The sequence below is a fragment of the Mesoplodon bidens genome (assembly GCF_964165515.1).
Source record: "Mesoplodon bidens genome assembly, chromosome: 15".
NCBI lineage: Eukaryota > Metazoa > Chordata > Mammalia > Artiodactyla > Ziphiidae > Mesoplodon > Mesoplodon bidens.
Genome location: NC_138171.1, coordinates 67,581,644 through 67,608,507, shown reverse-complemented (window position 1 = coordinate 67,608,507; position 26,864 = coordinate 67,581,644). Strand labels below are relative to the sequence as shown.

Here is a 26,864-nt window from a genome sequence, read left to right as displayed (position 1 = left end):
GCCGGGGCTCACCACTGGGAAAAGACTGAGTGTGGAAAGCTAATCCAGGTTAATTCCCGCGGATTAATCATTAATATGCTAGGGAACTGCTGAGATTAAAAATATGAATGAACGGTTTAATTTCAACCCAGCCCCTCTTTATTCCCTCATGATGGCTTGTATTTCCACATCTAGCGACTTGTACGGTACCAGTGACAAAGAGGGAGGGGGTATGTGAAACTGTCCAAGAAACAGCTATTAGGAACAGGATTCTGCAGCCACGGGGGTGGGGGAAGTGGTACAGGGCAGATCAGCCTGCAGCAGCCCTTTTGGCCTCCCAGAAACCTTAATTTCAAAGAAACTGGCTTTGACTCAAGTTCAAAGAGTTAGCTTTAAGAGACACTGATATAATGGTTAAAAACCAGGCCTAAAATTATCTTAATTGAAAGACTTATTTGGTTATGAAGAGAGAGTGCTAGGTTATATGGGAGTGGTGGAGTAGGGGTCGGGAAGGAAGTCCTGTCATGAAGCACCGTTTGCTCAGTTTTCTGCTAAGTGGGTGAGTTTATGTGGGTCAGACCCTCTCACCCATCCCATTGCAGAGTAAAATGCCGGAAGGTCAACTGCAGTCATTGCCCTGCTGCCAGTTGAGGTTTGGACGGTGCCTCAGTTGTAACCTCCCTAAAAATGGGTGTAAATGACGTCCACCCTCCATTCCTCCTGCACCGTCTGGCCTTTCCGCCCCAGTTTACTCAAGAAAATTCTTTCTGGTGCTGATTGCAATCTCTTTGAAGATAGTGACGTGCCCTCTCTGGACTGACCCCCAGCATAACTTGTCCTCACATCTAGGGCCCGGAGGGGGCGCTGCTGCAGGGGAAGTCAGTTGGTTTTAAACGAAGCATTTCTCCCTACTGTTCGCATGTTGCGCAACCCTGCTCAGGGTGACACCCACCGCCATCTCAGCCCTGAGGGGCCAGGGGCGCAGGCGCGGCGCCGCTGGGATTCGAACCTTCGCGGCCCGCCGGGCCGCAGCCTTCCCGGAACCAGCGCCGGCAAGCAGGGTCGCTGGCCCGGGGTGGGCGGGGCCGGCCGGCGCCCCCTCCCCCGTTCGGCCGCGCGTTCCGGCCCCGCCCCGCCCCCGCGCAGGGCCGAGGGCCGCGCCGCGCGGCTCCGCCCCTCCCCGGCCCCGCCCCCGAGGCTCCCCGCAGCTCCTCCCCTCTCCCATTGGCCGAAGCGGAGACCCGCCTCTCCGCCCAATGGCCGCCGCCGCGGCTCGGCCGCCCGCGCTCTGACTGGTCAGCGGCCGGCGGAGTGGCGGGGCACGGGCCAATGGGGAGAGGCGGCTCGATGAATGGCTGGCCCGGGTGGGGAAGGCAGGAGGCGGCGATCCCGGCGGAGGGGGCCGTTTGCCAGCTCCGAGGCAGAAAGTGCCACGACTCCACACGCGCGCACGCAGCCAGCGAGCGGCCGGAGCGGACGGCGGACGGGGCGGGTGGCGTCGGGGTCGCGACGCCTGCAGTTGCTCGGGGGCGGCTTCTCGGCGGAGGCTCGGCCGGCTCCTCTCTCCCGGTTCGGCGGCGGCGGCGTCTCCTGCCCTCTCGCTCTCCCTCCCGCGTCTCCGGCTGCAGGTAAGAAACTTGGCCGGGCCCTGCAGCGGCGGCGGCGGCGCGCGGGCCGGGCCGTCGGGGCGCCGGGGCCGGGCCGGGCGGGCCGCACCGGGAGTGACACGTCTCCCTGGTGGCCCCTCCCCCGGCGGCGCCCCCGGCTGTCGCCGCGGCGGCGGACCCTGGGGGTCCGGGCAGGCCCCGGGGGCGTGTGCCGGGCCGAACCCGGTGCAGGGGCGTTGGCTGAGCGTGCCCGAGGTGTGGACCCCACGCCCTCGCCGTCTGCGGGACCTGCGGCGGCCCCGCGGCGCGACGTGGCCGCCCCCCGCCACCTCTCTCTGTGCTTCCCAGCCGGGCCGTCGGGCCGGCCGGCGCGCTCCGAAGTTGGGCGAAGAAAGTTGGCGGCGGGGCGGGGCGGCGCACAGCTGGCGGAGGAAGGGGTTAAGCTTCGGGAAGCGGCTGGATGACGTTGCCGGGCTGGAGTCCGGGCTGGGGGGGTGGGTGCGGGCGGAAGGCGGCGGGGGCCGGCGGGGGAGGGGGCGGGATTGAATGGGGGCCCGGGCCGAGCGCGCCCGCCTGAGGCTGTGGCCGGGGGCGCGGCGGGGCCGGGCGGCGCCGACGGGGCGGGCCGGATTCGGGGCCGCGGGGGCCGCCGTGCGGGGACCCGGACCGTCCGGGTCCGGACGCCCGGCGGCCGCGGTGGCAACTTCCCGGAGTGCGGGAGGCGGCTCCCTGCTCCCCCTGGCGGCGGGGCCGGGGGCGCTGTTTGCCCGGCCGGCCGCGCGGACCCGGTGCGAGGGCGCCCGGCGGGGGGACGATGAATGGGCCAGCAGTGCCAGGCCGGCGGAAGTGGCACCTCCGGCCCGGCCGTCAAGCGCGCTGGCACCCCGCCTGGCTCCCGCCCCGGGTCCCGGGCTCCCGGCCTGGCGCCGGGCAGGGGAGGGCGGGCTGGGGTCCGCGCTTCCCTGGGTAGCATCTGGGAAGCCTCGGGGAACCCTCCCCACATTGCAGATCACAAACGGTAGCTCGGGTGGTCATGGCTAAGGGGTGGGCTTCCAAAAGCCGGCACCGTGGGGAGTCGGCCAGGCTGTTTCACTCCGGGGTCCGCTTCCACGTCGGAACAGCCGGGCTGCCGGAGAGAGAACCGTGAAGACCCAGCATGTGTAGGGAGTAGTCCACAGGTGTTGACTGTTACTGTTTTTGCATGAGTTTCTAGGGTGTTCGGGCCGGGAGGGAGGTGGGGTCTGGGTTTGGCTCCGGCCCGCCCGCTGCGGATGCAGCCTTGCCACGTCCTGTCGTCTGGATCCCACCCCTGCCACGCTGCAGACCCTCTGCTCAGGGTGCTTAACCTCTCTGAACCCGGGTTTCCTTATCTGTAGCCTGGAGATAGAACCACCCACTCACTGTAGGGTCGGGCAGCCTCCCAGGTAAGTGCTGGGAAACCGTGGGACCTTGTGCCAGCAGAAGGAAGTTTGGCAATAACTCCTGGAGGTCAGAGGTCAGCAGAGTCTAGGAAGCATCTAGAAAATGAAACTTTGCAGGCTCTTGGGAGCCTCGCAGGTCACTGTTTGCCTGGTGTGCTGGAACCTTCAGAGCGGGGGCGTCTGCGTGGCGTTTTCTGGACTTTGGGGAGGAGGTCTCTTCAGAGCTTTGGCTGTTCCCGCGAGGCTGGGAAGCACTCTGCCTCCCCCTATGCTTTCCTCTGTGCTTGGCCGTCTTGACTTGCCCCTGATCCAACCCCAGAGAAGGCTCGGTGATCCCGCAGCGGGCTGTGGTGACGTCTCTGTTCCTTTATGAACCCTCCAAAGGTCAGTCCCACTGTGGGCTGCCAACTTGTTTCCCTTCCAGAAAGAAGCTTCCGGTTCTGAGGGCCTGGAGATGCCACTCCCCTCTCTGGTGAAGCGAAGGAGGAAAGCTGGAGGCAGGAGGCGGAGCAGGGCTTGCACGTTCAGGGCTTCTGGACCCGTTGAGCTGCAGCGTGGTGGGGTGGGTGGCCAGATAGGGAGAGAAAGGCGTCTCGGGGACTGGAAACAGCCGCCAGGGAGTCGAGCCGCAGGCACTGTGCTGGATCAAAACTCTTCACTTTCACAGTTAGGAGTCGGCCTCTGAACATCTCTACAGAGATTAAGAAGTTAGTTTGGTACCTTGGTGCATGAATAGTTTTTGGTGATGGGAGAACTTTAAATAAATCCCAAGCCACTGAGTCCCATTTGAGCAATTACGCTCTTTGCTGAAACGAGCCCTAAGTCAGTAGGCTGTAGTGACGATCCAGCACCAAATTCCACGGAAGTGGCTGAATGCGAACCATTTGACTGGCATACTGGTTTATTATGTAGCAGGGACGCCTTTTAAAAATGTCAGGACCCCAGACGTTTCTTACTTGTTCTTCTATCCCAAGGAGTTGTAATGAGGAGGTGAGTGACATATAGGCAGGGAGTCAACCGTTCTTTCGAGAATCCAGATTTTTTCTGTGCTAAAATCTTGTTTGGGGAGAAAAAATATGGTCAGTGAGAATGATGATGGTGGAGACAGTGCTGTCCACCTGTACGTCCTGGCCCGGCGATGGTTAAGGCCTGGCCCAGAACACAATAATTGCGGATGAAACGAGGTAGACCAGCACACCTGTTACATTTTCTCCAGCTGTCTCATTGGGCAACTGAAGCTCAGCCCAACTTGATTTTTAAGGTTTACTGTTTAGAGTCAGATTCACAGCTTTGGTGTACATCTCGGCCTCACAGCAGCCCGATTCCATAGCGTAGATGTGGTTGTTCCCATCCTGTGAATGAGAACGTAGAGACCCAGCAGGTCAGTTCCTGTTGCCCAGCTGCTGGGCGATGTGGGCACGGCCTTCTGAATGTTCACCAACACCTACAGGCCGTATAATTCCACACTCGTTGGGACAGTAAGTACCCCAGGGAACACCTGGAATTGGAAGATGGAAACGAAGGCGGGGAGTCAGTGTGGGGTGTGGCAGTACCAAGACAGTGCTTCCATTTCACGTCTTTGTCAAGCGTCTCCTGTGTGCCAGGCCTTCAGACACCACAAACGAACCCCGTTCGTGTCTGAAGACACTCCATCTAGAACTGTGTTGTCCAGTAGCCACACGGAGGTGTTTCAACTTAATTAAAGTTAAATAAAATTAAAGTAGTGGCAGTTCATGCGCTTCCACCTAATAAGATGTCACCTGTAGAAAGCAGTTGTTCCTGACTCTTGGTGTGCATTATAAACTGCATGTTAAGGGAAAGAAGGCGGGGGAGCAGGGGTGCAGCACAGACAGTGGTCCTGCCCTGGAGAGCTTCTTACCTAACACCAAGGGCATCAAAGTGGTCAAATGCAACAGACACGGAAAATAGGTATTGGGCAGAAAACATATGGCTTGTAGGGAAAGTAAATATTTACATCTAAGTGAGAGAGCCTGGGCAAGAGGGCCACTTAGCATTATGGAAAATTAACCTGGGGACTTAGTAGGAGGCTGTTTTCTCAGGCACACAAGTTCTGATGAGTCTCCTGAAACAGGCAGGCCGACTCCCACGACTGAAGGCGAGACACATGTAGCGTGTTTCCTTTAAGAGCCGTAAATGACATGCATCTCCCACCTGCCTAGCAACGCAGGGCAACTTTAATTTATAAAGAAAGTTCTGTAATTTCTACGTTTGATTATTTTGGCAAGGCTGGAACAGCTGCCGGTCTCCTAACCTTACACTGTCCAGGGTCCAGGCGTTTTCCTGTTTGGCTGGCAGCAGTTGTTTCCTGACTGTTTGCAGGGCTTTGTTATATTCCATAGAACTTTGAAAGGATCACTGGATAGTATTTGGGGAGAATTTCTGAATTCTTGGCTGTACTAGTGGCCTCATCTTAGTACGTTGTGTAGAGTAACGTCAAACCAGTTAACAAAGAACCCAGATTGATAGACAGCTACTTTCTTGTTGGTCAGACAGGAGGCCCCTAAGGTTGTGCCGGAGGTGATCAGCTATTTATAGTGATAGTGAATATCATCTGCTGGCTCCAAAGTTGGAATAGAAGACCATCTTAGACCCAAAGCTTTAATTCTGTGCCCTGACCCTGGTTGAGGTGTGAGTGAACCAGGTGTGTTTCAGGTTGTCTTGAGACTGGTTCCCAGCTGGAGCCCTGCGTGGATGGAACTTGGCTGGCACGTGAGGTTTGTTCAGGCCCGGGTTGCTAAAGAACTAAGCCACCTTTTAAAATTGGAGAAGTTGTTGTTGTTAAAATCTAGATTTGGGGCTTCTCTTGGGGAAAGTGGGAGTTTCTGGGCACACCAGTTCTGCTTTCTCGGGTGGCAGCCGTGGACTGTGGTTGTCTTCCCTGGGCAGGGGCTGTGCTCTCCTCCCAGGCTCACTCACAGTACGTGCTTGGGTGCTGGTGGTCCCCGAGGGACACTGTCTACCCCAGCATCTGAGAGCAAAGAGGAGTCGGAGGGCGTCCACATGTGACCTGAGTAGTCACCAGCGTCCCCCACTGGCTGTAGCTTGGGGCAGCGGGGGGAGCACTGGTCTGGGTTCTAGTCCCTAGAGTCAGTGGTGTGACCTTGGATGTGACTGTTCTCCCTTGGCTTCAGTTTCCTCCTCGTGTAATATGAAACCAGGCCAGTTGGCTCCATCTTTCAGGCCACACATCGTGGTTTATCCTTCACTCCATGCCTTCTCACACTTGTATCCTTTATGACGGCAAACCTATCAGCTCCATCCACTCTCACCGCATCCCCTGGTGCCAGCCTGTTGCAGACCCCTCATCCCCCGGGTTATTTCACTAGGTCTGAAGTGGTCTGCCTGCTTTTGCCCTCACCCCCTGCCTTCTCGTCTGTTCCCAGAGCAGATCGTGTCACCCTGTGTTCAGGACCCTCCTTGGCCAGAGTCTGTCCAGTGGCCTCCAAGGCCCCGCTTTTCCCTCAGGCTTCACTGCTGCCACCCCCACCCCCACCCCCACCCCCTGCTCTGGTCACACTAGCCTCCCTCTGTTTCCCGGGCAGGCCCTTCTGCCGCAGGGCCTTTGTACATGCTCTTGCTCTCCCTGGGGAGCTTTTTCCCAGAGGGCCACGTGGCTTGCTCCCCCACCATCCTCAGGTCTGTGCATTGTGACCTCCCTGACCACCCTATTTAAAGTGACAGGCCCGGTGACCCCTGTCCCACTTCTGTGCGTGGCTTTGTTTTCATTATGACCACCTCATGTGTCACATGTGTGACTGACTTTGTCATTTCTGACACTGGATTGTAAGCTCTCCCAGTGCAGGGATGTGGCCACCCTGTTGCCCCGAGGTGTCCCTAGTGTCTGGACAGTGGCACACAGTAGGTGCCCATCTTTGCCGAGCTAACAGGTGATTTTCTAGTGCCTGTATTCGGTGAGTACCTTATCATTTAGCCTCAAGTAGCCTGGATTCCTAGAGCATCAAATATAAACATAAAAAACATATTCCAAAGCCAAGTGGCTTTTGGATTCCCCCCAGCCTGGCTCCAGTTGGGAGACTGACCGTCACACTCATGGCAGTGCTGCCACATGTGGCCCATCCTGCTCCGCCAGCAGAAGCCAAGTCTCTGAAGTGACCCTTGGCAGAAGGCTTGGGCGTTCGCTCTCTCCCAGGTGCCCTTCCGGCACACTCATGGCCGGTTAGATTGGTCTCAGCACTGCCTGTTCCCCGCTGACCGTCACCCTCGCGGGGGCCTCACCAGACCGGGCCCTTCCCAGGTGCCTGCGCTGGTTCTAGGAGGAGAATTCGCAGCAAGCATCCTTGATTTCCCGGCGGAGCTGATGAGCTAGATGGGTTTGCAGAGCAGCCAAGCGTATCGGTGACGCCGCCCTCACCAGGAAACAAAACGTTATTTTTGGTTTGAACAGTGCACTGCCTCTGAAAAGAGGTGGGTTTTGTGTTTCGTGAGCAAGAGTGTTCCTTCGTGGTAGGAGGGGAAATTCTTTTCTGGTAGTTGGCATTCCATTCTCCCTTCTTTTAGTCAGACTTTGTTGGACTAAGAGGGCTGGATGAGGTGAACCTCCCGCCTCCCAGATGGCGTTTCCTCGAGGACTGGGCGTGGACGCTGGGCAGGTGTGGGATACTGGAGCCAGGCAGGCTGGCTGGTCACAGCCCCTTCCAGGCCGAGCCCACATCCCTCGTTGCCACCTGTCTGCCTGCCTTTGCTTTTAGGCAAAGAAATGGAAAAGTAGATCATAGATTCCTGGCCCCTCCTGACGGGAGGATCTGGCCTACGCATTTCACGCAGAAGCGTGAGAGACCGGGTTCTGGCCCTCAGCCCAGGCAGTATGTTCTGTTGGAACTTTTCATTCAGTGGTTAAAATGTACAACTCAGCTGTAGCAAAAACTATTTCCTTTTTAATTAAGGCTCCTCCTACATAGGAATTAGATGCAGCTTTATTTCTGTTGAACACGTTTTCATTTCTTGGTGAGTTCTAGATCATCGTAGTTGGGGAATTTCGTAGTAACTGCAGTGACTCGGGGAAGGGGGTCAGTGTGCAAGAGTGAGTGGTGACGACACCATCAACAGCGGCCTCGTTAGTGACATGTCGTTAGGGGCATGGACGGGCCTTTAGCCACGGCTGAGCTGTGGCCACTGCAGCCTGTGTTGTCGCCTCCAACCTCAGAGGGAAGCCCTGAGGTTTGTTCTGAACAGTCTGGTTTCGGAAGCCGCGGGGACAGCGAGGTCTGTGGGGCTTGGAGGCGGTGCCCACCGTGACCTTGGTCCCCACTTCCCCTCTCTTGGGAGCTGCGTGGTGAGCGCACGTGAGGGGCCTGAGGGTGGCAGGGGTGTACGTGCCGTGACAGACCCGCCTGGCATCAGAGATGCTCCTCCTTTGAGAGCTGTGTGGGTTCATTTTCCTACCAAAGTTGGCATGTGTGTATATACATATTTTAACTCTTTACTAAAGTAGAACAAATATAGAAAACTGCACTGTCCCGTCTACAGCTCACGGAGCAGTGCCCCGTGTGACCAGCCAGCCAAGAAACATTGTCCCCCAGCAGCTCATTTCGTGCCCCTCGGGTTGCTGCCCATGCCCGGGGGTAACCACACCCCTGACTTGTAGCTCACAGGTCCCTCCCACCTGCGCGTGAACTCGGGGCAAGTGGACACACGGCCTGTGCTCATCGTGGCCTCCCATTCAACGTTACGTGTGAGCATGAGGTCCATCCGTGGTCTTGGGCTATTGTAGTTCATCCCCCTATTGTATATACTCTGCACATCACTGTGCAGGGGCACTTGGATAGTTTCCCCTCTGGGGCTTCTGTTTTGATGTACTCTAAATTACACGATACTGTAAAATACAGTCTTGCCCCTGACTTTGGCGACCGCGTGTCCACTTTTCCACTGGGTCTGTTCCCAGGCGTGGGGCTGTGGCCACGGGAGGCGTATGCTCAGCTGTGGACAACAGTGCGGACTCCCCAGAGCGCTGGTCCTCATTTGTACTCCCACCAGCAGCCTAGGATCTTGGAACATGACTTCAGCAAGGAACCGGGGTGAAGCTGAGTTACCACTGCTACTGATAAGCAGCACCCCCTCGTGCTGCCCTCCCCGTGTCCTGGAGATGGTTCATCAAAGATGAGCCTTTGCATAGGGCTTGCGGAAAAGGGTCAGGTTTTACTGCCGGTGAGCAGATGCTGTCCAAGCAGAAAGGCAGCCCCTCACAGTACATGAGAGAGGGCTCACAGAGCTTTGATCTGCGGGGAGATTCTTCATCAGACCCCCCACCTCACCCCGGTTCCAACAAGGTAGACCTAGTGACTGTTGGAGTGTTAAGTGGATTTCTTCAAAACAAAGGAGCCGGCCGTTGGGTACCAGAGGTCACTCGCCTAAGCCTCTGCCCACCTGCCGGGACCCTGCTTAGAGCCCAGGGCCGGGAGGCAAGGGCACCGGGCAGGCTCCCCTCCTCCTGGGACAGATGTGCATCCAAGCTTGGATCTGGGAGTCACCCTACACGGCAGCCCTCCGGTCACATCGCAGGAATGACCTCTTTCCTTTTAAGAGCTTGCCTGGCTGGGATTTGGTTTGGCCACGAGTGGCTGTGGTGCCAAATGTCAGTAGCTTGAAGAAGTAAGGGCGGGCTGTGTTCCGGTGACAGGGTGGACTGGTGGGCTGGACCAGTCTTCTCACTCGGGTGGGGCAAGTGCTACAGAACAGATGAAAACAACACCTGTGGAAAGCACTGAATGGCTTGGAAGATCCTGAGGAAGGTAGTGAGGACACCAGAGTCTCAGTGCAAAGAATAACCCTGGATGGTGAGCACAGTCCTGAGGGCATTCGGTGAGCTGGGCAAACTGTGAGTTCTGATGGCACCTCTGGGTGCAGGGGGCAGAAACCAAGGTGGGCAGGATGATGGAAGCTGTGCCCACCGAGGACTCCTGCACCTCCAGGGTGAAGGTGAGTCAGAAGTAAGCCCGTCCCCTCCTGAGGTGTTGTCCTTCATGCAGATCCTGTGACCTCAGTGGTAGGACATTTTCAAGCCAATTCTGATTCTTTGTAGAGAGTGCTCCACGGCCAGTCCACAAACAAGCAGGTCTTTGAAGGACTGCGCCTTTATCCTCAGCTCAGAGAATCCCCACGTGTAATTTTCAAGGCAAACAAGCATCCCTGGTTGAGAATAACCAAACACAGAATGCCAGGCATTCAGTGAATGAGGACCAGCAGGAACGTCTGTGAAAACAGACAGTGAGTGGTTGACACAGTGTTTAAAAGCACTTCTTTTAAGTGCTTAAAGTAATAGACAAGGTGGAAAATACCTACAAAGAAAGGAAACTGTTAAGTGACCTAACAAATTTGATAAAGGAATCAGGTGCAGTTTCTAGCCATGGGCAGCTCAACCACTATAGTTAAAAACCCAACAGATTGAAGTGCGTGATTGAACTGGAAGATAGAGCAGAATGTACAGATTTCACTTTAGAACCAAATAGGACAGTAACTTGTAAGACCAACTGAGAATCAGGGAGAAGAGGTGGTGTGCCAGAGCCCGTGTTGGACGAAATAATGACTGAGAATTGTACAGAATGGAGGAGACACCCATCCAAACAAGGAAAAAACACCCACATGTATAAAGTGTAGTGCTACAGCAACCAAAGGAAAAAATTCCAGAGTGAGGGTGAAATGAAGGTAACTTTTAAGGCAAAAACCAAGACCATTAATTAGTGACATCTTGGCTAAAGGAAACTCTCCAGGATGTTCTTGGAAGGAAAATAGTGCCAAACGGAAAGAAGAATGAAGAAGGTGGGAACATTTGGGCAACTCTAAACAAACGTGAAAGAATAATAATAATGTTTGGGGGGGCACTGGAAAAAGGATATGGTTAATAACACCTGAGTTTAGGGGGGTGTTAGAATTAGCAGAGGGAGTAAAGTTTTGTTTAATTTTGCACTTTGCGAACCTCACATATTATTGTGTTTTAAAGGTTGTCACTAAAGAATAGAAACTGTATTCTGCAATAGTAGAGGGGAAAAAATGGGGTGACTTAAAAGCAATCCAAAAAGAGATAAGAAAGGAGGCAAAAAGAACTCCAGGACAGGTGGGGAAATAACACAAAATAAGATTATAGAGTTAAACTCAACTATATCAGCATTTAAAATGTAAATTGGGGACTTAGCTCATGGCGAAGTGGTTAAGACTCCGTGCTCCCAATGCAGGGGGCCTGGGTTCAATCCCTGGTCAGGGAACTAGATCCCACCTGCATGCTGCAAGAGTTCGCAGGCCACAGCTAAGGATCCCACCTGCCGCAACTAAGACCCGGTGCAACCAAATAAATTAAAAAAAGAAAAAAAAATTTTAAATTGTAACTTGACTAAATACTCCAGTTAAAATCTAAAGATATCTTACTGGATTTTAAAAATCCAACTCGAGGGGCTTCCCTGGTGGCGCAGTGGTTGAGAATCTGCCTGCCAATGCAGGGGACAGGGGTTCGAGCCCTGGTCTGGGAAGATCCCACATGCCGCGGAGCAACTAGCCCCGTGAGCCACAAATACTGAGCCTGTGCGTCTGGAGCCTGTGCTCCGCAACGAGAGGCCCGAGTGAGAGGCCCGAGGCCGCGATAGTGAGAGGCCCGTGCACCGCGATGAGGAGTGGCCCCCACTTGCCGCAACTAGAGAAAGCCTTCGCACAGAAACGAAGAGCCAACACAGCCATAAATAAATAAATAAAAATTTAAAAAAAAATAAAAAAATAAAAAAAAATAAAAATCCAACTCGTGTTTACAAGAGACAGGGTGAAAATGAAAGAATATATAAAACAAAAATTGACAGAACTACAGGAAATGGTCAAATGTATAAGCAGAGTAGAGAATTGTACAATATCCTCTCAGTAATTGACAGCTAAGCAGACAAAAATCACTAAGGATTAGAACTTTGAACAAAATTAGGAATGTGATCTATGACTCTGTATAAATACAACAAAACACTGTAGCCAGCTAATACATATTTGACTTCAGAATTTTCAAAGATTGGCTGTATCCAGGGCCTTAAAGTCAATCTCAGCAAATGAAAGGATTGAAATTATGTAGAGCAGGTAGTCCGACCAGAGGTCAGTTAAACTAGAAATATGAATAAAAAGATAAATAGAGAATCTCCATGTGTGTGTATATTAAAATAAAACACTTCTAGCATGTATTTGTAGGTCAAAAAAAAAGGAAAATAGAAAATGTTTTGAAATGAATGATGAAGATACTACACATCAAAACTTGTAGGATGTAGCTAAAATATTATTTATAGGGAAATTGATAACTTTAAATACATATATTACGAAAGAAGATGAAAATTAATGAGCTAAGTAAGCATCTGTCTCCAGAAGTGACAAAGTCAAAATAAACCACTCAGAAGGAAGTGACAATGAGAAGGGATTAATGAAACAGAAAACAAGTAAATATACAGTGGAGAAGTTCATTCTTACAAAAGATGAATAATGTTGACAAATATCAAGCAAAATTGGTAAAGAAAAAGGCACAAATAATATCGAGTGTAAAATGGGACTTCACTACAGATGTGGTGAAATTAAAAAGATGAGTGGTTATCATGAACAACATGTGCTAATAAATAAAAACAAAGCAGTGTCATGGGTGTTTATTAACCACCAGAGGAGGGGGCTCTACCACACATTGTATGTATGAGCCTTCTTTTTTTATCTCAACATGGTGATAATTTTGCAAGTTTTAACAGTGAATTTCTGGGAACATATAACTTAACAACACTAAGCTAAGAAGAGAACCAAGAACCTGATGAAGGGACACCTACAGGAAAGTCTACAGCAAACATCACACTGCATAGCAAGACGCCTAAAAGTTTTGCTTTGAGATCAGGAAGAACAGGATGCCAGCTGACACACCTTCTCTTGAGCACGGTGTTGGCGGTCCTGCCCTGTGCAGAAATTCAAGAGGAGTGAAGCGGAAGACAGAAAGATTGGGAAGAAAGTGTTAGTAGAATTAGGCAAGGTTGCTGTGGGTAGGGGGGAACCACCCTACAGAAATCAATTACATGTCAGTATTACCAGCAACAAACAGAAAATGAAACTTAAGAGAGACCTCATTTGCAATAGTGTAAAAACAAAAAAACCAAGAAGAAAATAACTCTTTCCCAAAGCGTGTGAGACCCCACAGTGTGTGTTCTCTTCCTCCACCAGGATGCCTGTGCTTTTCTGTTTCAAGGTGGTTCTCATAACCATGTGACCGTGTAAATGAGTGGCCCCTGCCTGATTGGTATTTAGTGGCGCCTTCACACAGCAGACGCTTGGAGCATGGATGTGCTGAGGTTTGATTGGACACGGTGGGGAGACCACTGATCCTGCTTCCTGGGAGCTTCATGTCCACTGCAGGAAGAACTCTGCACATCTGAACTGCTCGTGGGCGATTTGAGGACTCAGGATTCCTGACCCCTACCTCAGGGGCGTGTAGTGAGCCCTGTAGGCTCCTCGTAAGCGCTCAGAAGATTTAGGTCCATTCAAGTACCTACTTTTCCAAAGACTGTTATATTAGAGAAACGCAAAAACATGTCAATGCTTTGTTTTTTTTCCTTAGCAAAGCAATTGAATCTGAAGTGGTCGATGAATAAGCCAAGGCTTAGAATAGGATACATTTCTATTTTTAGTGTTTTATCTTTCTTTAAAATGAATGGCATTGTTTCTTTGAAGTAGGAAGTCAGTTATATCTTTTAGTTACCAGATTTTCTCTTAGTTTTAGGTTAAAAAAAAAAAAGAAAAAGAGAGAAGAATTAGAGGTCACACTTAAAATTTTAGGTGAGATGACCTGAAAACTCTCTTCTCTATAAACATTTAGAAATGTTAGGTGGAGCTAATAAGCATTCTCTAAAAAGCATAGCTGAGTTTACAAGGTAGTAAAAGAGATTACCAAATCCCGTATGCCAAGGGCGGGGACTGTCTGGGTCCAGAAGTGAGCTGACCCTGCAGTGTGGGTGTGGCGTAGTCTTCCAAAGTCTGGGTCTTGGGTCTTTGGTTTTTATGTCCAGGTGGGAGCTGGGTGGGGGGAGTGGGAACCCCACTCACACTCCCATGTAACACCTGCACCGAAGGGCCAGACTAGTGGCCAGGGGAGATGGCATAGGAGCTTATCTGTTTTGTCCTGAGGCGGGGGAGGCAGAGTCTCCTAGGAATATTTAACAGGAGCTGCTGCATCTGAAAATGTGTCCTGGGCTTCCCTGGTGGCACAGTGATTGAGAGTCCGCCTGCCGATGGAGGGGACGCGGGTTCATGCCCCGGTCCGGGAGGATCCCACGTGCCGTGGAGCGGCTGGGCCCGTGAGCCGTGGCTGCGCGTCCGGAGCCTGTGCTCCGCAACGGGAGAGGCCACAACAGTGAGAGGCCCGCGTACCGCAAAAAAAAAAAAAAAGAAAGAAAAAAATGTGTCCTTACCTGCTGCCTTCTCTGAAGGCCTCGTTGAAGCAAAGATAAAATAGCTCTTTAGAGACAAGCCTGAAATTCAGCCCGGACAGGGTTGCAACTTAATAAAGTCCTGCCAGAGTCACTGTCAGAGGTATAAAAGTAGGTAATGGAAAACATTAATGGGAAAAAATAACTCCGGGAAAAAACAAGGCAAACTTGAAAAAAAATAGAATAACTCAAAGGACTGATTATAGAGCTGGTTAGATTCAACTGAAGAGACAATTGGCGAAGTGGAACATATGTCTGAGTGGTAGCACAGAGAGATTGAGGTCTAGTTAGGACTTCTACCACCAAGAAACAGGAGCAAGGAAATCTCAAAAGAACTAAGTGGCCAAGGGCTTTCCAGGACTGGTGAAAAACATGAGAAAGCACAGTGAGCCTAAGATAATAAAAATAAATACACATCTCAAGGCACTGGTAAAGGCTTAGAACCCCAAAGATGGATCTTAAAAGTGGGGAGGTATTTTTAAAAGGTATTACAAAGGAATGACAGCTCAACAACATGTTTTTCCATAGTAGGCACACACCCTACCATGGCTGCCAACCAAAAAAGCCAGAAGACAGATAAAATAATATCTTCAGAGTGGTGAGAGAAAATAACTGTCAGCACGGAATTCTGTACCCAGTTAATCCATTCATGAAGAGCGAGGGTGAAGGAAAGAAATCCTTCCGGGGCTGTGAGGACTGAGGATGTTTATCAAGAGGAGATTCTTGCTGAAACAAGTAGTCGAGGATGTACTTTGGGGAGACTCAAAAGAAGGCATGAGGTGGACGAAGCAGTGGCCAGCAACAGATTGGGAACCATTTGGGTAATTTAACACGAGTGTCTGGAACTCCAAGCACCCGCAGGTCACCCAGGTATGTGTGAGAGAGAAGCGGGTGGAGCACCAAGGCTCCTGGGAAGTGTCAGGTGTGTATGTTAGGAGAACGTAAGGGGAAAAGACATTTTAATTACAGTTTTTTAAAAGAGCGCTTGCACACAGACACACACAAGAACAGAAAAGTGTAACTTTCAAACACAGAAGAAAAGATGTCCAGTGGAATGCAAACAAACAAACAGATAAAATGGGAATAAGCAAAGAAAAAGTATTGTAAATAGGAGTAAAAAACAAGGGTATAAATGAGTCCAGATACATAGGCAATCACAGTAGATGTTGGTGAACTAACCGTACCAGTTAAAAAAACAAATTGCCATGCTGGTCTGAAAATAAAATCCAGCTATATGCTATTTTTAAGAGCTCCACTTAAAACATATGAACCCAGAAAGGTTGCATGTGGAGAACAGAAAATGATTCTAGGCCAATATTAACCCCCCAAAAGTTGGCGTAACTTTTTTTTTTAACTGGAGTATAATTGCCTTACAATGTTGTGTTAGTTTCTGCCGTACAACGAAGTGAATCAGCTATATGTATACATATGCCCCCCCCATCCCATCCATCTAGGTCATCACAGAGCACCGAGCTGAGCTCCCTGTGCTATGCAGCAGGTTCCCACTAGCTGTCTATTTTACACATGGTAGTGTATTCATGTCAAATCAGACATACAATTGGAATGAAGTGGAAAAAAGATCATTATTAGGGATAAAGAGGATCACTTTAGGGGCTTCCCTGGTGGTGCAGTGGTTGGGAATCCGCCTGCCGATGCAGGGGACACGGGTTTGTGCCCCGGTCCAGGAAGATCCCACGTGCTGTGGAGCAGCTGGGCCCGTGAGCCATGGCCGCTGAGCCTGCGCGTCTGGAGCCTGTGCTCCACAACGGGAGAGGCCACAACAGTGAGAGGCCCGCGTACCGCAAAAAAAAAAAAAAAAAAAAGAGGATCACTTTATAATAAAGGAAAAAATAGTAGGCACTTTATCAGAAAGATGTAACAATTCTGATCTTATATTCATCTAATAAGATGCCCTCCAAATAAAGCACAAATGACAGATTCCCAGGAGAAACTGATAAATCCGTGATCGTGGAGTGTTCATGTCAAGAAGTTAGAACAGTATAAACCAATGGAAGTTGGAGGAAGGAATAATGAAAATTAATTATATAGATTGGATCACAAACCCAAAAGCTGGTTCTGGAATCATCATTGAAATTGAAATAGCAATTAAAAATGAGCTCTCTGCCAAAGGGAACCTTCATACACTGTTGGTGGGAATGTAAATTGGTGCAGCCACTGTGGAAAACAGAACAGTGTGGAGGTTCCTCAAAAAACTAAAAATAGAACTACCATATGACCCAGCACTCCTACTCCTGAGTATATATCTGAAAAAAACAAAAACACTAATTCAGAAATATACATGCACCCCAGTGTTCATAGCAGCACTATTTACAATAGCCAAGACATGGAAACAACCTAAATGTCCATCGACAGATGAATGGATAAAAGAAGATATGATATATATATGGCATATATATTTATATATACACACACGTATATGATGGAATACTACTCAGCCATAAAAAAGAATGAAATTTTGCCATTTGCGACAACATGGGTGAACCTAGAAGGTATTGTGCTAAGTGAAATAAGTCAGACAGAGAAAGAAAAATACCATATGATGTCACTTATATGTGGAATCTAAAAAATACAACAAACTAGTGAATATAACAAAAAAAAAGCAGATTCACAGTATAGAGAACAAACTAGTGGTTGCCATTGGGGAGAGGGAAGCGGGGAGGGGCAAGAGAGGGGTAGGAGATTAAGAGGCACAAACTATTAGATATAAAATAAGCTACAGGGGTCTATTGTACAACATGGGGAGTATAGCCAATATTTTATAATAACTATAAATGGAGTAGGTTTATACTTTAAAAACCTTTCAAAATTGTGAATCACTGCATTGTATACCTGTAACTTATATAATATACAGCAACTATACTTTAGTTAAAGAAAAATCAGCTCTCTACCCACTCTACCCCCTCCAAGAACAGATATCAAAACACCAGATTCTGACAGTTTTACAGGCAAGTTCTTGTGAACCTACAAAGGATGGAGGAAAAGGAATGCTCTGTAGCTCATCTTAACGGGACTCAAGTGACCTTGCTACCAAGACTGTGTAAGAACAGTCTGAGGATGAGCTCTGACTTCCCCCATTTGACAGCACAGTCACCCGAATCCCACATAAAACTGTGAACCGACCAAATCTAGTGAGGGATTAGGAAAGAAAAGACCCACCGTCAAGGAGTGTTTACACCATCAGAACCATCTGTGAGTTAACATTAGAATATATTCTTTTAATTCAATCCAATTCAGATTAAATGTCAAGTGGTAAAGAGAAAGCATGTGCTAAAATACCCTATTAAAAAAGGAAAGGTAACTAGGAATATAAGATAGCTTAACCTGATCAAAGGTTTCTACCAAAAGCCTACAGTCAACACAGCATCTAACAGTGAAGGATCAGAAGTGGAGACTCGGCCGTGAGACCAGCGAGCCTGGAGCCAGCCCTGTGAGACGAGAGAGGAGCGATGGTGTGGCTTAGAAAGCAAGAAATTACTCTCTTTTCATAGGTGATTTTTCTTGAAGAGAATCCACAAACTCCTGGATGTGATGAGAGTTTAGCATAATATTTGGGTAAATGACACACATGCAAAAATGAATAACTTTGCTGGTTGTCTGTAGCTAGAAAAAGAAAAAGAAATCTTTTTCTAGTACATTTAAAAATAGCAATAACCTTAACAACAGATGTGTAAGACTTCTATAGAGAAGATCATAAAGGCTCCCTGCAAGTATAAAAGAAGGTTGAAATGAGTGCTACACAGTCCATTCACCGACAGCTCCCAGAGCATACAGCACCGGCTCTCCCCATGCTCACCTGTAGATTCAGTGTGTTTCAAATAAAAGTTCCAGTAGAGGGCTTCCCTGGTGGCGCAATGGTTGAGAGTCCGCCTGCCGATGCAGGGGACACGGGTTCGTGCCCCGGTCCGGGAAGATCCCACATGCCGCGGAGCGGCTGGGCCCGTGAGCCATGGTTGCTAAGCCTGCACGTCCGGAGCCTGTGCTCCGCAACGGGAGAGGCCACAACAGTGAGAGGCCCGCGTACCGCAAAAAAAAAAAAAAAAAAAGTTCCAGTAGAATTTTTGAAAGGGATGCATAGACCAAAATGTAGTATTGATGCAGGGCGTAAATAACATTTAGGTGGAACAAAGTGTGAGTCCGGTGAGGGATCCACGTTCACTGCAAACCAGATGGGACAGAGGCGGCTGTGAAAGTCAGGGGGTAGGGGGGATGGACCAGTCCAGAAGGGGCGCTGGGTAACTTAAGCCGTGGGGGAAGCTGACCCTATTTCCTGTCCTATGCCAGAGTAGATCCCAGGTGATTAGAAACCCAACTGTGAAAAGTGTTCTGAAGTTTGTAGAAGAAAATAAACAGTGAAAGGACTTGTCTCCCAGTGGTTGGAACCTGGGTGGCTGAGAGTCAGGGGTGTAAGGGAGGTTTTCACTCTATCAACCCCTTTGTTCCTTTTGCGTTGTGACCCCTAGGAATGCGTTGCCTTTCTCCAACACAACTGAGTAATTATTTAGATTTAAAGGATAGCAACAGATTTTTCCTTAAAAAAAGAAAAAGGAAACAGGTTCTCTTTGACTCTGGGGTGGTAGCAATGAAACAAGAAAACACTGTAAAACAAAACAGTGTAACAGTTTTTCAAACAAAATTGGTTGAAAAACAAACCACAGACTTGGATACAAATGGTTAATATCCAAATGTGTAAAGGACACCTACAAATGAGGGGAAAAGACAGCCCTTCAGAAAATGGGCCAAGGGTATGAGCAGACAGTGTCGTGGAAGCAGCGTGAAGGGCTGCTCACCATGGGAGGCACATGGGGACGCATCCGGGTGTGAGCGCAGGAGGAGATGGTGGGGACGCAGAGGGCGGGGCTCGCGGCACTGCCCTGGGGGAGCAGCCCTGGGCCCGGCGGTATGTCCTAGAGGATGAAATGCTGCCCGGTGATGCCCGCAGTGGTGTCTCACGCAGCCCTCACCGTAGCGGTGCTGGACATGTGTAAGCACACACGCACGCGTGTGGAAGTGGTGGCATTCTGAGTGTTGGTTCTCTCTGGAGAGAAGGATGAGCTACTGCATAAATGTATCTCAAGTAAATGGGGAAAGAGGTTTGAATTTGCTAAACCTGGGTGGTAGGTAAATGGACGTTCACGATGTTTTTCTTCATCTTCCGTATATTTGAAATATTTCATAATATTTACAAAAACAAGGAGACAGCGATCCTGATGCAGCCGTATCTGCTAGTGTCTCCATTTCATTGTCGTTGTGTTTTAGATTGTGCCTTCCTGGTAAGTCACCGAACGCCCAGGAAATGGGGCTTGGGCTGAGTCGGGAGGCTTCATCTCGCACCCCTGCCGTGGCTTCTCCAAGGGCCCACATGTGGCCCCCGAGGAGCAGCTGGAGAGTGATGAGACCTCACCCCAGGGGTGCTGTTGAGGGCCCTTTTCGCAAAACGCCCCCAGATCCCCGTTGCCAAGTTGGACTGAACTGGCCAGACTGGACAAGCCAGGTCAGGCCACACGGATCAGCAAATGTAGTCCGTGCCTGGGGCGTCCACTTAACTTCTGTTCCCAAGTTCTTACTCCCAGGAGCAGAGGAAAGCCATTCTCTGAGGAGCCCCGAGGTGGCCCAGGGCGTGTCAGCCGGCCAAGCCTGGGAGTGGTCCCCGAGCCTCTGGGCAGTCTCCTGCCCCCTGCCCTGGCAGGCCTTCACCTTTCTGCTTTGCATTCTAAGCGGACTGGCCATAGTAAATAAGAGTGCACATTTCAGAGGTTTCCAGGATTGACAGAGTGCAGGTTCTTTGTGGTCAGCACACACAGGATGCAGTGGCACGGTTGGCCGGATTCTTTGCCCTCCTGGGCACGGCCCTTGGGAAAACCCTGCGGGATATTCCCGCTGGGGGCCTTTTACCATGGTGGGGATTTCAGAAGCGAAGCGTCGGAACGCTGACCTTGAAGGCTGACCTTGAGAGCGTCCTTGAGGCATCGCTGTCTTTGCTGTGCCTGTGAGCACGGGTGGTACTCCCGTCCCTCGAGCAGGAGCCGACTCTGTGGGGCAGCGGGAAGGCGGCTTCCACCTCGACTTCTTGGCTGTCCGTGGTGATGGTGATGTGTCCTGAGCCTTCACTGTTTCACTGAGTTACCATAAATCTGGGGCTTTTCATTTTCCTGTGAAAGCGTCCTTTCAAAGAAACTCTTACTCAGGAGTTAGTGGTGGGGATGCAATTTCTTTCTGGAGCAGCGGTCCTGCGGAGTTGGGAAGGCACATCTGTGATGGACTCAGATATCCGACTGTCCACTGCGGAGGGAAGTGCTCTCCCAGCTGGCTTCTCTCCACTCTGCCCCTGACAGAGAATATATTTTTGTATCCCGTGTTTGCCTAACTTGAGAGTCAAAGCTGACTTTTCAACCGTGGCTTTTCTAACCAAACCACACATCTGCAGAGCCCACGGTGGGGGCAGGCGCCCATCGTGGGGGCTGGTGGCCCTGGGGCTCCAGGGGACCCGCCCTCCAGGGCTTGTTGGGGACGCCACCCGGGGCTTATGGACCCTCAGCCGGGGTGACCCGGGCCCCAGGCGTGGTGCTCCCTCTGGAGAAGGGGTGTTTCAAAGGAGTTCTGTATCCGTTCTTTTTCAGATTCTTTTCCCATGTAGGTCATTACAGAGCATTGAGTAGAGTTCCCTGTGCTGCACAGAAGGTCAAAAGGTTTTTGTCATCTGAATAGGATGGATATAGTGATTATGGTGTTGCTTTGTACCTGAAACGTGTCCGTGTTGGCGAAGTTCTGAGGGGTGCTTGTGAGGACCCGGAGTTTCAGTTGGTGGACGCCCTCCAAGCAGCAGGGTTAGAACGGGGCCTGGAACGTTCCAGCTTCTTGTCCCTGTCCTCCCGCCCGCGGGACCCCCCTCCAGGCCTTTTGCACACTTGGCTGCGAGGATCCCGAAGGGCTCGTGTGTGGTGGCCTCTCCCGACTGTCATGTGTGAGGGGCCCTGGCTGTGCATCTCGCTGCCAGAACCCATGACCCGGGGTCAGAACCCGCTGCCCCAGGAGTCCACCTTGGGCCTGAGGAGTGGACTGTGGAGCTTGTCCTGGAGCTGCAGGCCCGGTGACAGTCTGGGTGAAGTAAGTGTCGCAGCCGCAGCTGAGGGACTTAGCACTGTGGAGAGCAGAGTGCGTTCCACTCTCTTACCGCAAGGGTTCTGTAGAAAGACGGCGAAACTGTGCTCTGGGGACCTGGGGGCCGTTCAGCTCTCCCCCTTTCTGCCTTCCTCCCCTACCTCTCACCATTGCGTTCCCTGCTCAGGTCCACTGCTGGTCCTCCTGGGGGAGCTGTTTCTCACTCCCCAGTTCAGGGGACTGGAATGTGATTATAGTAGCATCAAAATTAGTTGATAAAAGTTGAACGTATCCAAGAAATGAACCTGTTGGAGTTTCTCACTGAAGTCAGATTCAGCCTGGCTGACAGCTGATGGGTGTGGACCTGGCCACCTCTGACCCTATGGACTTTGGTCCCCGGCCAGCAAGAAGTGGTGGTTCATCCTCTTGATTGGGAGTTTGTCATCAGGCAAAGGGTCCCCTCCCCAGGGCGAGGAGTGGACCTGGTGACACTGCCCTCCTCCCTCTTTGCAGCTTCTGGATATGAAATTCCAAACCTGGAGTCTTACTTGGTCGGCGTCCCAAGACTGATATTTCCTGTTTCCTAATGTGCAAGTTTGCAGGTTGCATAGCTCTTCGGAGCTATCACTGGTTAAAGGCCATTTTTCCTCACCAAATTTTGATCACCTTTCCGGATTGTAATGCATAGGTTCTCATCTTGGGCCCTGGGTAATTGTGTTTATCAGCACTGGAGGAAGTGGAGGCAGCAGAGAGTCAGATGGCTCGCGAGGGCCTGCTGGCCTGGACGCTGTGGCTGAGAGCCGGCAGCTGTGTTTGGTTTGACTCACATGGTTTTTTTTGGGTTTTTTTTTTTTTTTTTTTAGCGGTATGCGGGCCTCTCACTGTTGTGGCCTCTCCCGTTGCGGAGCACAGGCTCCGGACGCACAGGCCCAGCGGCCATGGCTCACGGGCCCAGCCGCTCTGCGGCATGCGGGATCTTCCCGGACCAGGGCACGAACCCGTGTCCCCTGCATCGGCAGGCGGACTCTTTACCACTGCACCACCAGGGAAGCCCACATGGTATTTTTAAAATCAGTCAACTTCACGTTAAGCAAAAAAAAAATTTCTGTCCTAATGTGAGAAAGCAAAAGATCTCTCAACACAGTGCCCGCATGTCTACAGTCATCAGCTGTGGCTGGACGTCACCTGGCCCTAATGTAGTGGGGCAGTTTGCTACAGTCCTCACTACCCCCAGTTGTCTCACACCTGGCCGGTGCTTGTGCACATGTGCATCTTTGACCCCTGTGGTGGGGAACATCATGAACTGGGAGCACAGCATCTGAGTCTCCTGGGTGTGATGTGCCCTGGTTATAGAGCTCCTCGCTGCTCTCTCTCCATGGCTTCGTATATCCTGGCACTAATGGAATATCTTATGTAAGAGTTGCTCACTTCTGAAGGGGGCGGGGAGAATGGGTGACGTCAGAGATGGCCTGAGTTTGTTTCTTCCTTCACTTTATCATTATGAAGAGTTAGTGAAACTGTAAGTCAGGTGTTGGGGGTGGGGTTGGCGCTTGTTGAATACCTCAGTTTCTACAAAAAGTAATTGACATGTATGTATTTGGCAGGTGAAAGGAAAGCAAGCCAGGATGGATATTTACGACACCCAGACCTTGGGGGTTGTGGTCTTTGGTGGATTCATGGTCGTTTCCGCCATCGGCATCTTCCTGGTGTCGACGTTCTCCATGAAGGAGACGTCGTATGAAGAAGCTCTAGCCAACCAGCGCAAGGAGATGGCGAAGACTCACCACCAGAAAGTGGAGAAGAAGAAGAAGGAGAAAACAGTGGAGAAGAAAGGAAAGACCAAGAAAAAGGACGAGAAACCCAACGGGAAGATACCTGACCATGAGCCAGGCCCCAACGTGACCATCCTCCCCAAGGACCCAGTGCGGGCGCCCGCAGTGGCGGTGGCTCCAACCCCAGTCCAGTCCCCCGTGGTCATTCCCCCTGTAGCCACAGTACCAGCCATGCCCCAGGAGAAGCCGGCTTCTTCCCCTAAGGACAAAAAGAAGAAGGAGAAAAAAGTGGCAAAGGTGGAACCAGCAGTCAGTTCAGTAGTAAATTCCATCCAGGTTCTTGCCTCAAAGGCTGCCATTTTGGAAGCCGCTCCCAAGGAGGTCCCTATGGTGGTTGTGTCCCCAGTGGGTGCCAAGGGCAGTGCCTCTGCCACCAGTGCTATGCAGGGCAAGAAGGCAGAGGGGGCCCAGAACCAGGGCAAGAAGGCAGAGGGGGCCCAGAACCAGGGCAAGAAGGGAGAGGGGGCCCAGAACCAGGGCAAGAAGGGAGAAGGGGCCCCCAACCAGGGCAAGAAGGCAGAGGGGGCCCAGAACCAGGGCAAGAAGGGAGAGGGGGCCCAGAACCAGGGCAAGAAGGGAGAGGGGGCCCCCAACCAGGGCAAGAAGGCAGACGGGGCCCAGAACCAGGGCAAGAAGGCAGAGGGGGCCCCCAACCAGGGCAGGAAGGCAGAGGGGGCCCCCAACCAGGGCAAGAAGGCAGAGGGGGCCCCGAACCAGGGCAAGAAGGCAGAGGGGACCCCCAACCAGCGCAAGAAGGCAGAAGGGGCCCAGAACCAGGGCAAGAAGGCAGAGGGGGCCCAGAACCAGGGCAAGAAGGCAGAGGGGGCCCAGAATCAGGGCAAGAAGGCAGAGGGGGCCCAGAATCAGGGCAAGAAGGCAGAGGGGGCCCCCAACCAGGGCAAGAAGGCAGAGGGGGCCCAGAATCAGGGCAAGAAGGCAGAGGGGGCCCAGAATCAGGGCAAGAAGGCAGAGGGGGCACAGAATCAGGGCAAGAAGGCAGAGGGGGCACAGAATCAGGGCAAGAAGGCAGAAGGGACCCAGAATCAGGGCAAGAAGGCAGAAGGGACCCAGAATCAGGGCAAGAAGGCAGAAGGGACCCCCAACCAAGGCAAGAAGACACAGGGGGCCCAGAACCAGGGCAAGAAGGCAGAAGGGGCCTCCAACCAGGGCAAGAAGGCAGAGGGGGCCCAGAACCAGGGCAAGAAGGCAGAGGGGACGCCCAACCAGGGCAAGAAGGCAGAAGGGGCCTCCAACCAGGGAAAGAAGGCAGAGGGGGCCTCCAACCAGGGCAAGAAGGCAGAGGGGGCCCAGAATCAGGGCAAAAAAGAGGAAGGTACCCCAAACCAGGGCAAAAAGGTAGAGGGGAGCCCCAATCAGGGCAAAAAAGTAGAAGTGGTTCAGAACCAGAGTAAAAAGGCAGAGGGAACCCCCAACCAGGGCAAGAAGGCAGAGGGGGCTCCCAACCAGGGGAAGAAGGCAGAGGGGGGCCCCAACCAGGGGAAGAAGGCAGAGGGGGCTCCCAACCAGGGGAAGAAGGCAGAGGGGGCTCCCAACCAGGGGAAGAAGGCAGAGGGGACCTCCAACCAGGGGAAGAAGGCAGAGGGGACCTCCAACCAGGGCAGGAAAGCGGAGGGGGGCCAGAATCAGGGCAAAAAGGCAGATTCGGTTGCTAATCAGGGCACAAAGGCAGAAAACCAGGGGAAGAAAGCAGAAGGGGCCCCCAATCAAGGCAAAAAGGCAGAGGGAACCTTGAACCAGGGCAGAAAGTCAGAAGGGGCCCCCAACCAGGGCAAAAAGGTGGATGCATCTGCCAACCAGGGTAAAAAGGCAGAGTCAGCTCCTATCCAGGGCAAAAATGCAGATTTGGTCCAGAGCCAGGAGGCACCAAAGCAAGAGGCTCCTGCGAAGAAGAAGTCTGGATCTAAGAAGAAAGGTGAGCCTGGTGAGTAGCTTTGATTTCTTTATGAATTTGGAGGGAAAAGCTGTCTTTAAGTGGCTTATGGATTCCCTTTGGGGAAGCCGTCTGTATCAGTCAGCTATCGCCACATGGCTGCATAACAAACATCCCAGAATTCAGGGTCTTACAGTGTCAGTCGTTTATTCCTGTTCATGTTTCTGTTGACTTGGCTGGAGGTTGACTGGTCGGGGTTATCTCGGCTGGTGGCTCTGCTTCGTGCTGCAGTTTAATTGGTTCAGCTCCTGCTGCAGGTTGAACATAGGTCTCTTCTACGTGTTTCTTCTGGGGCCCTGGCCGAGGCATCAGTGACTCTCGAGGGCAGAGGCCCTCCCACGGTTGTGGCAGAGCTGTGAAAGGGCACTGCTCAAACCAGCATCCTGTTGGCTAGAGCAGGCCATGAGACTGAGCCTGAGTCAAAGGGCAGGAAGTCTACTGTCCCCAGTGGGAGGGGCTGCGGAGTGACCTGGGAAAAGGTGTGAGTTGAGGAGAGGTGAGGAATTAGGAGCAGTGACTCCATCCACACCCAGTCTAGGACAGTTCCGTGTCTTGCAGTCTTTCTCAAATGTCTGGCTGCGTTCTGTCAGCCTGTTCTGCATTCTTACCTCACCTGGTGCTTTAGCATAGCTTTGTTCTCTTCTAGATGTTTGTTGCATGAATAGCAGTAGGATGACGTTTCTGAGAAACAATGGCATCCACACCCCTGCCTCCCAGTTTTCGCTCTTCGCTACCTCCCCACCCCCATCATGTAATGGAGCATTAATAGAACATTAAAATAGATATAATGTATCAGATACATATATTAGATAATGTAGAACATGAATTTCTGTTATCTTTTTAGTACGGATTACTGTAGAAATTGGGCCCGTGAGTTCCTGTTTCATATTCATCTCTCACTTGATACAGTAGTCTGATGTTTTCTTGCTCCCTCCCTCCGTTTCTCTCTCTCTCTCTTCTTTCTTTCTCTCTAGATTTCTTTCTTTCTTTCTTAGGTTAGCCATTAGTTGATTTGGAAAATTAATTGCATTTGTCGTGGTGAGGTCCATTACGGGCTTTGAAACGTTTGGACCTGTGCCAGGTAGGCAGGGCCCTACGTTTTTTCCCTCTGTGAAGCTGTATCCGCTTTGCTGTTTCCTCCGCCCCAACTTCTGGGGGGACATTTACTCAGGCAACACTTGTCCCATGTGAGGGTCAGGGACCGGCCCACCTTGCCCCACAGGCCATGTCAGCCTCTCAGGCCCTTTGAAAACCCAGGCGCTCAGCCTCAGCCCTGACTCCGTGGCGGAGGGAGAGCACACTGCCCTGTCTTCACGGGGATGCTCCACTTGACCCTGGGAGGAGGGCATTCGAGGCAGAAGACGGGGATGCAGGTGAGAGCCGCCTGTTCTCTGGCTTCTCGCGCATCAGGTGTGTTCAGACTAGAGCTTCCTGTGGTCATCGTTACTGTGTATGGCTTTGGCCATTGAAGTAAGGTATGAAACAGAAACATGATAATATTA

At 51.5% G+C, this 26,864-nt stretch overlaps 1 protein-coding gene across 2 annotated transcripts in view; it reads left to right on the top strand.

Annotated features, from left to right (window-relative positions):
- Positions 1-1,347: 1,347 nt before the first annotated feature.
- The window catches only part of RRBP1 (ribosome binding protein 1), a 59,746-nt gene continuing 34,229 nt past the window's right edge, over positions 1,348-26,864 (top strand). Inside the window, exons 1-2 of one of the 2 annotated variants that reach the window (XM_081255318.1) lie at positions 1,348-1,607; positions 23,184-25,353. In XM_081255318.1, the coding sequence (XP_081111444.1) occupies positions 23,205-25,353 (2,149 nt within the window). In that variant the 5' untranslated portion in view covers positions 1,348-1,607; positions 23,184-23,204. The remainder of the gene's footprint in view (positions 1,608-23,183; positions 25,354-26,864) is intronic. The other variant, XM_081255317.1, reaches the window with a different exon arrangement.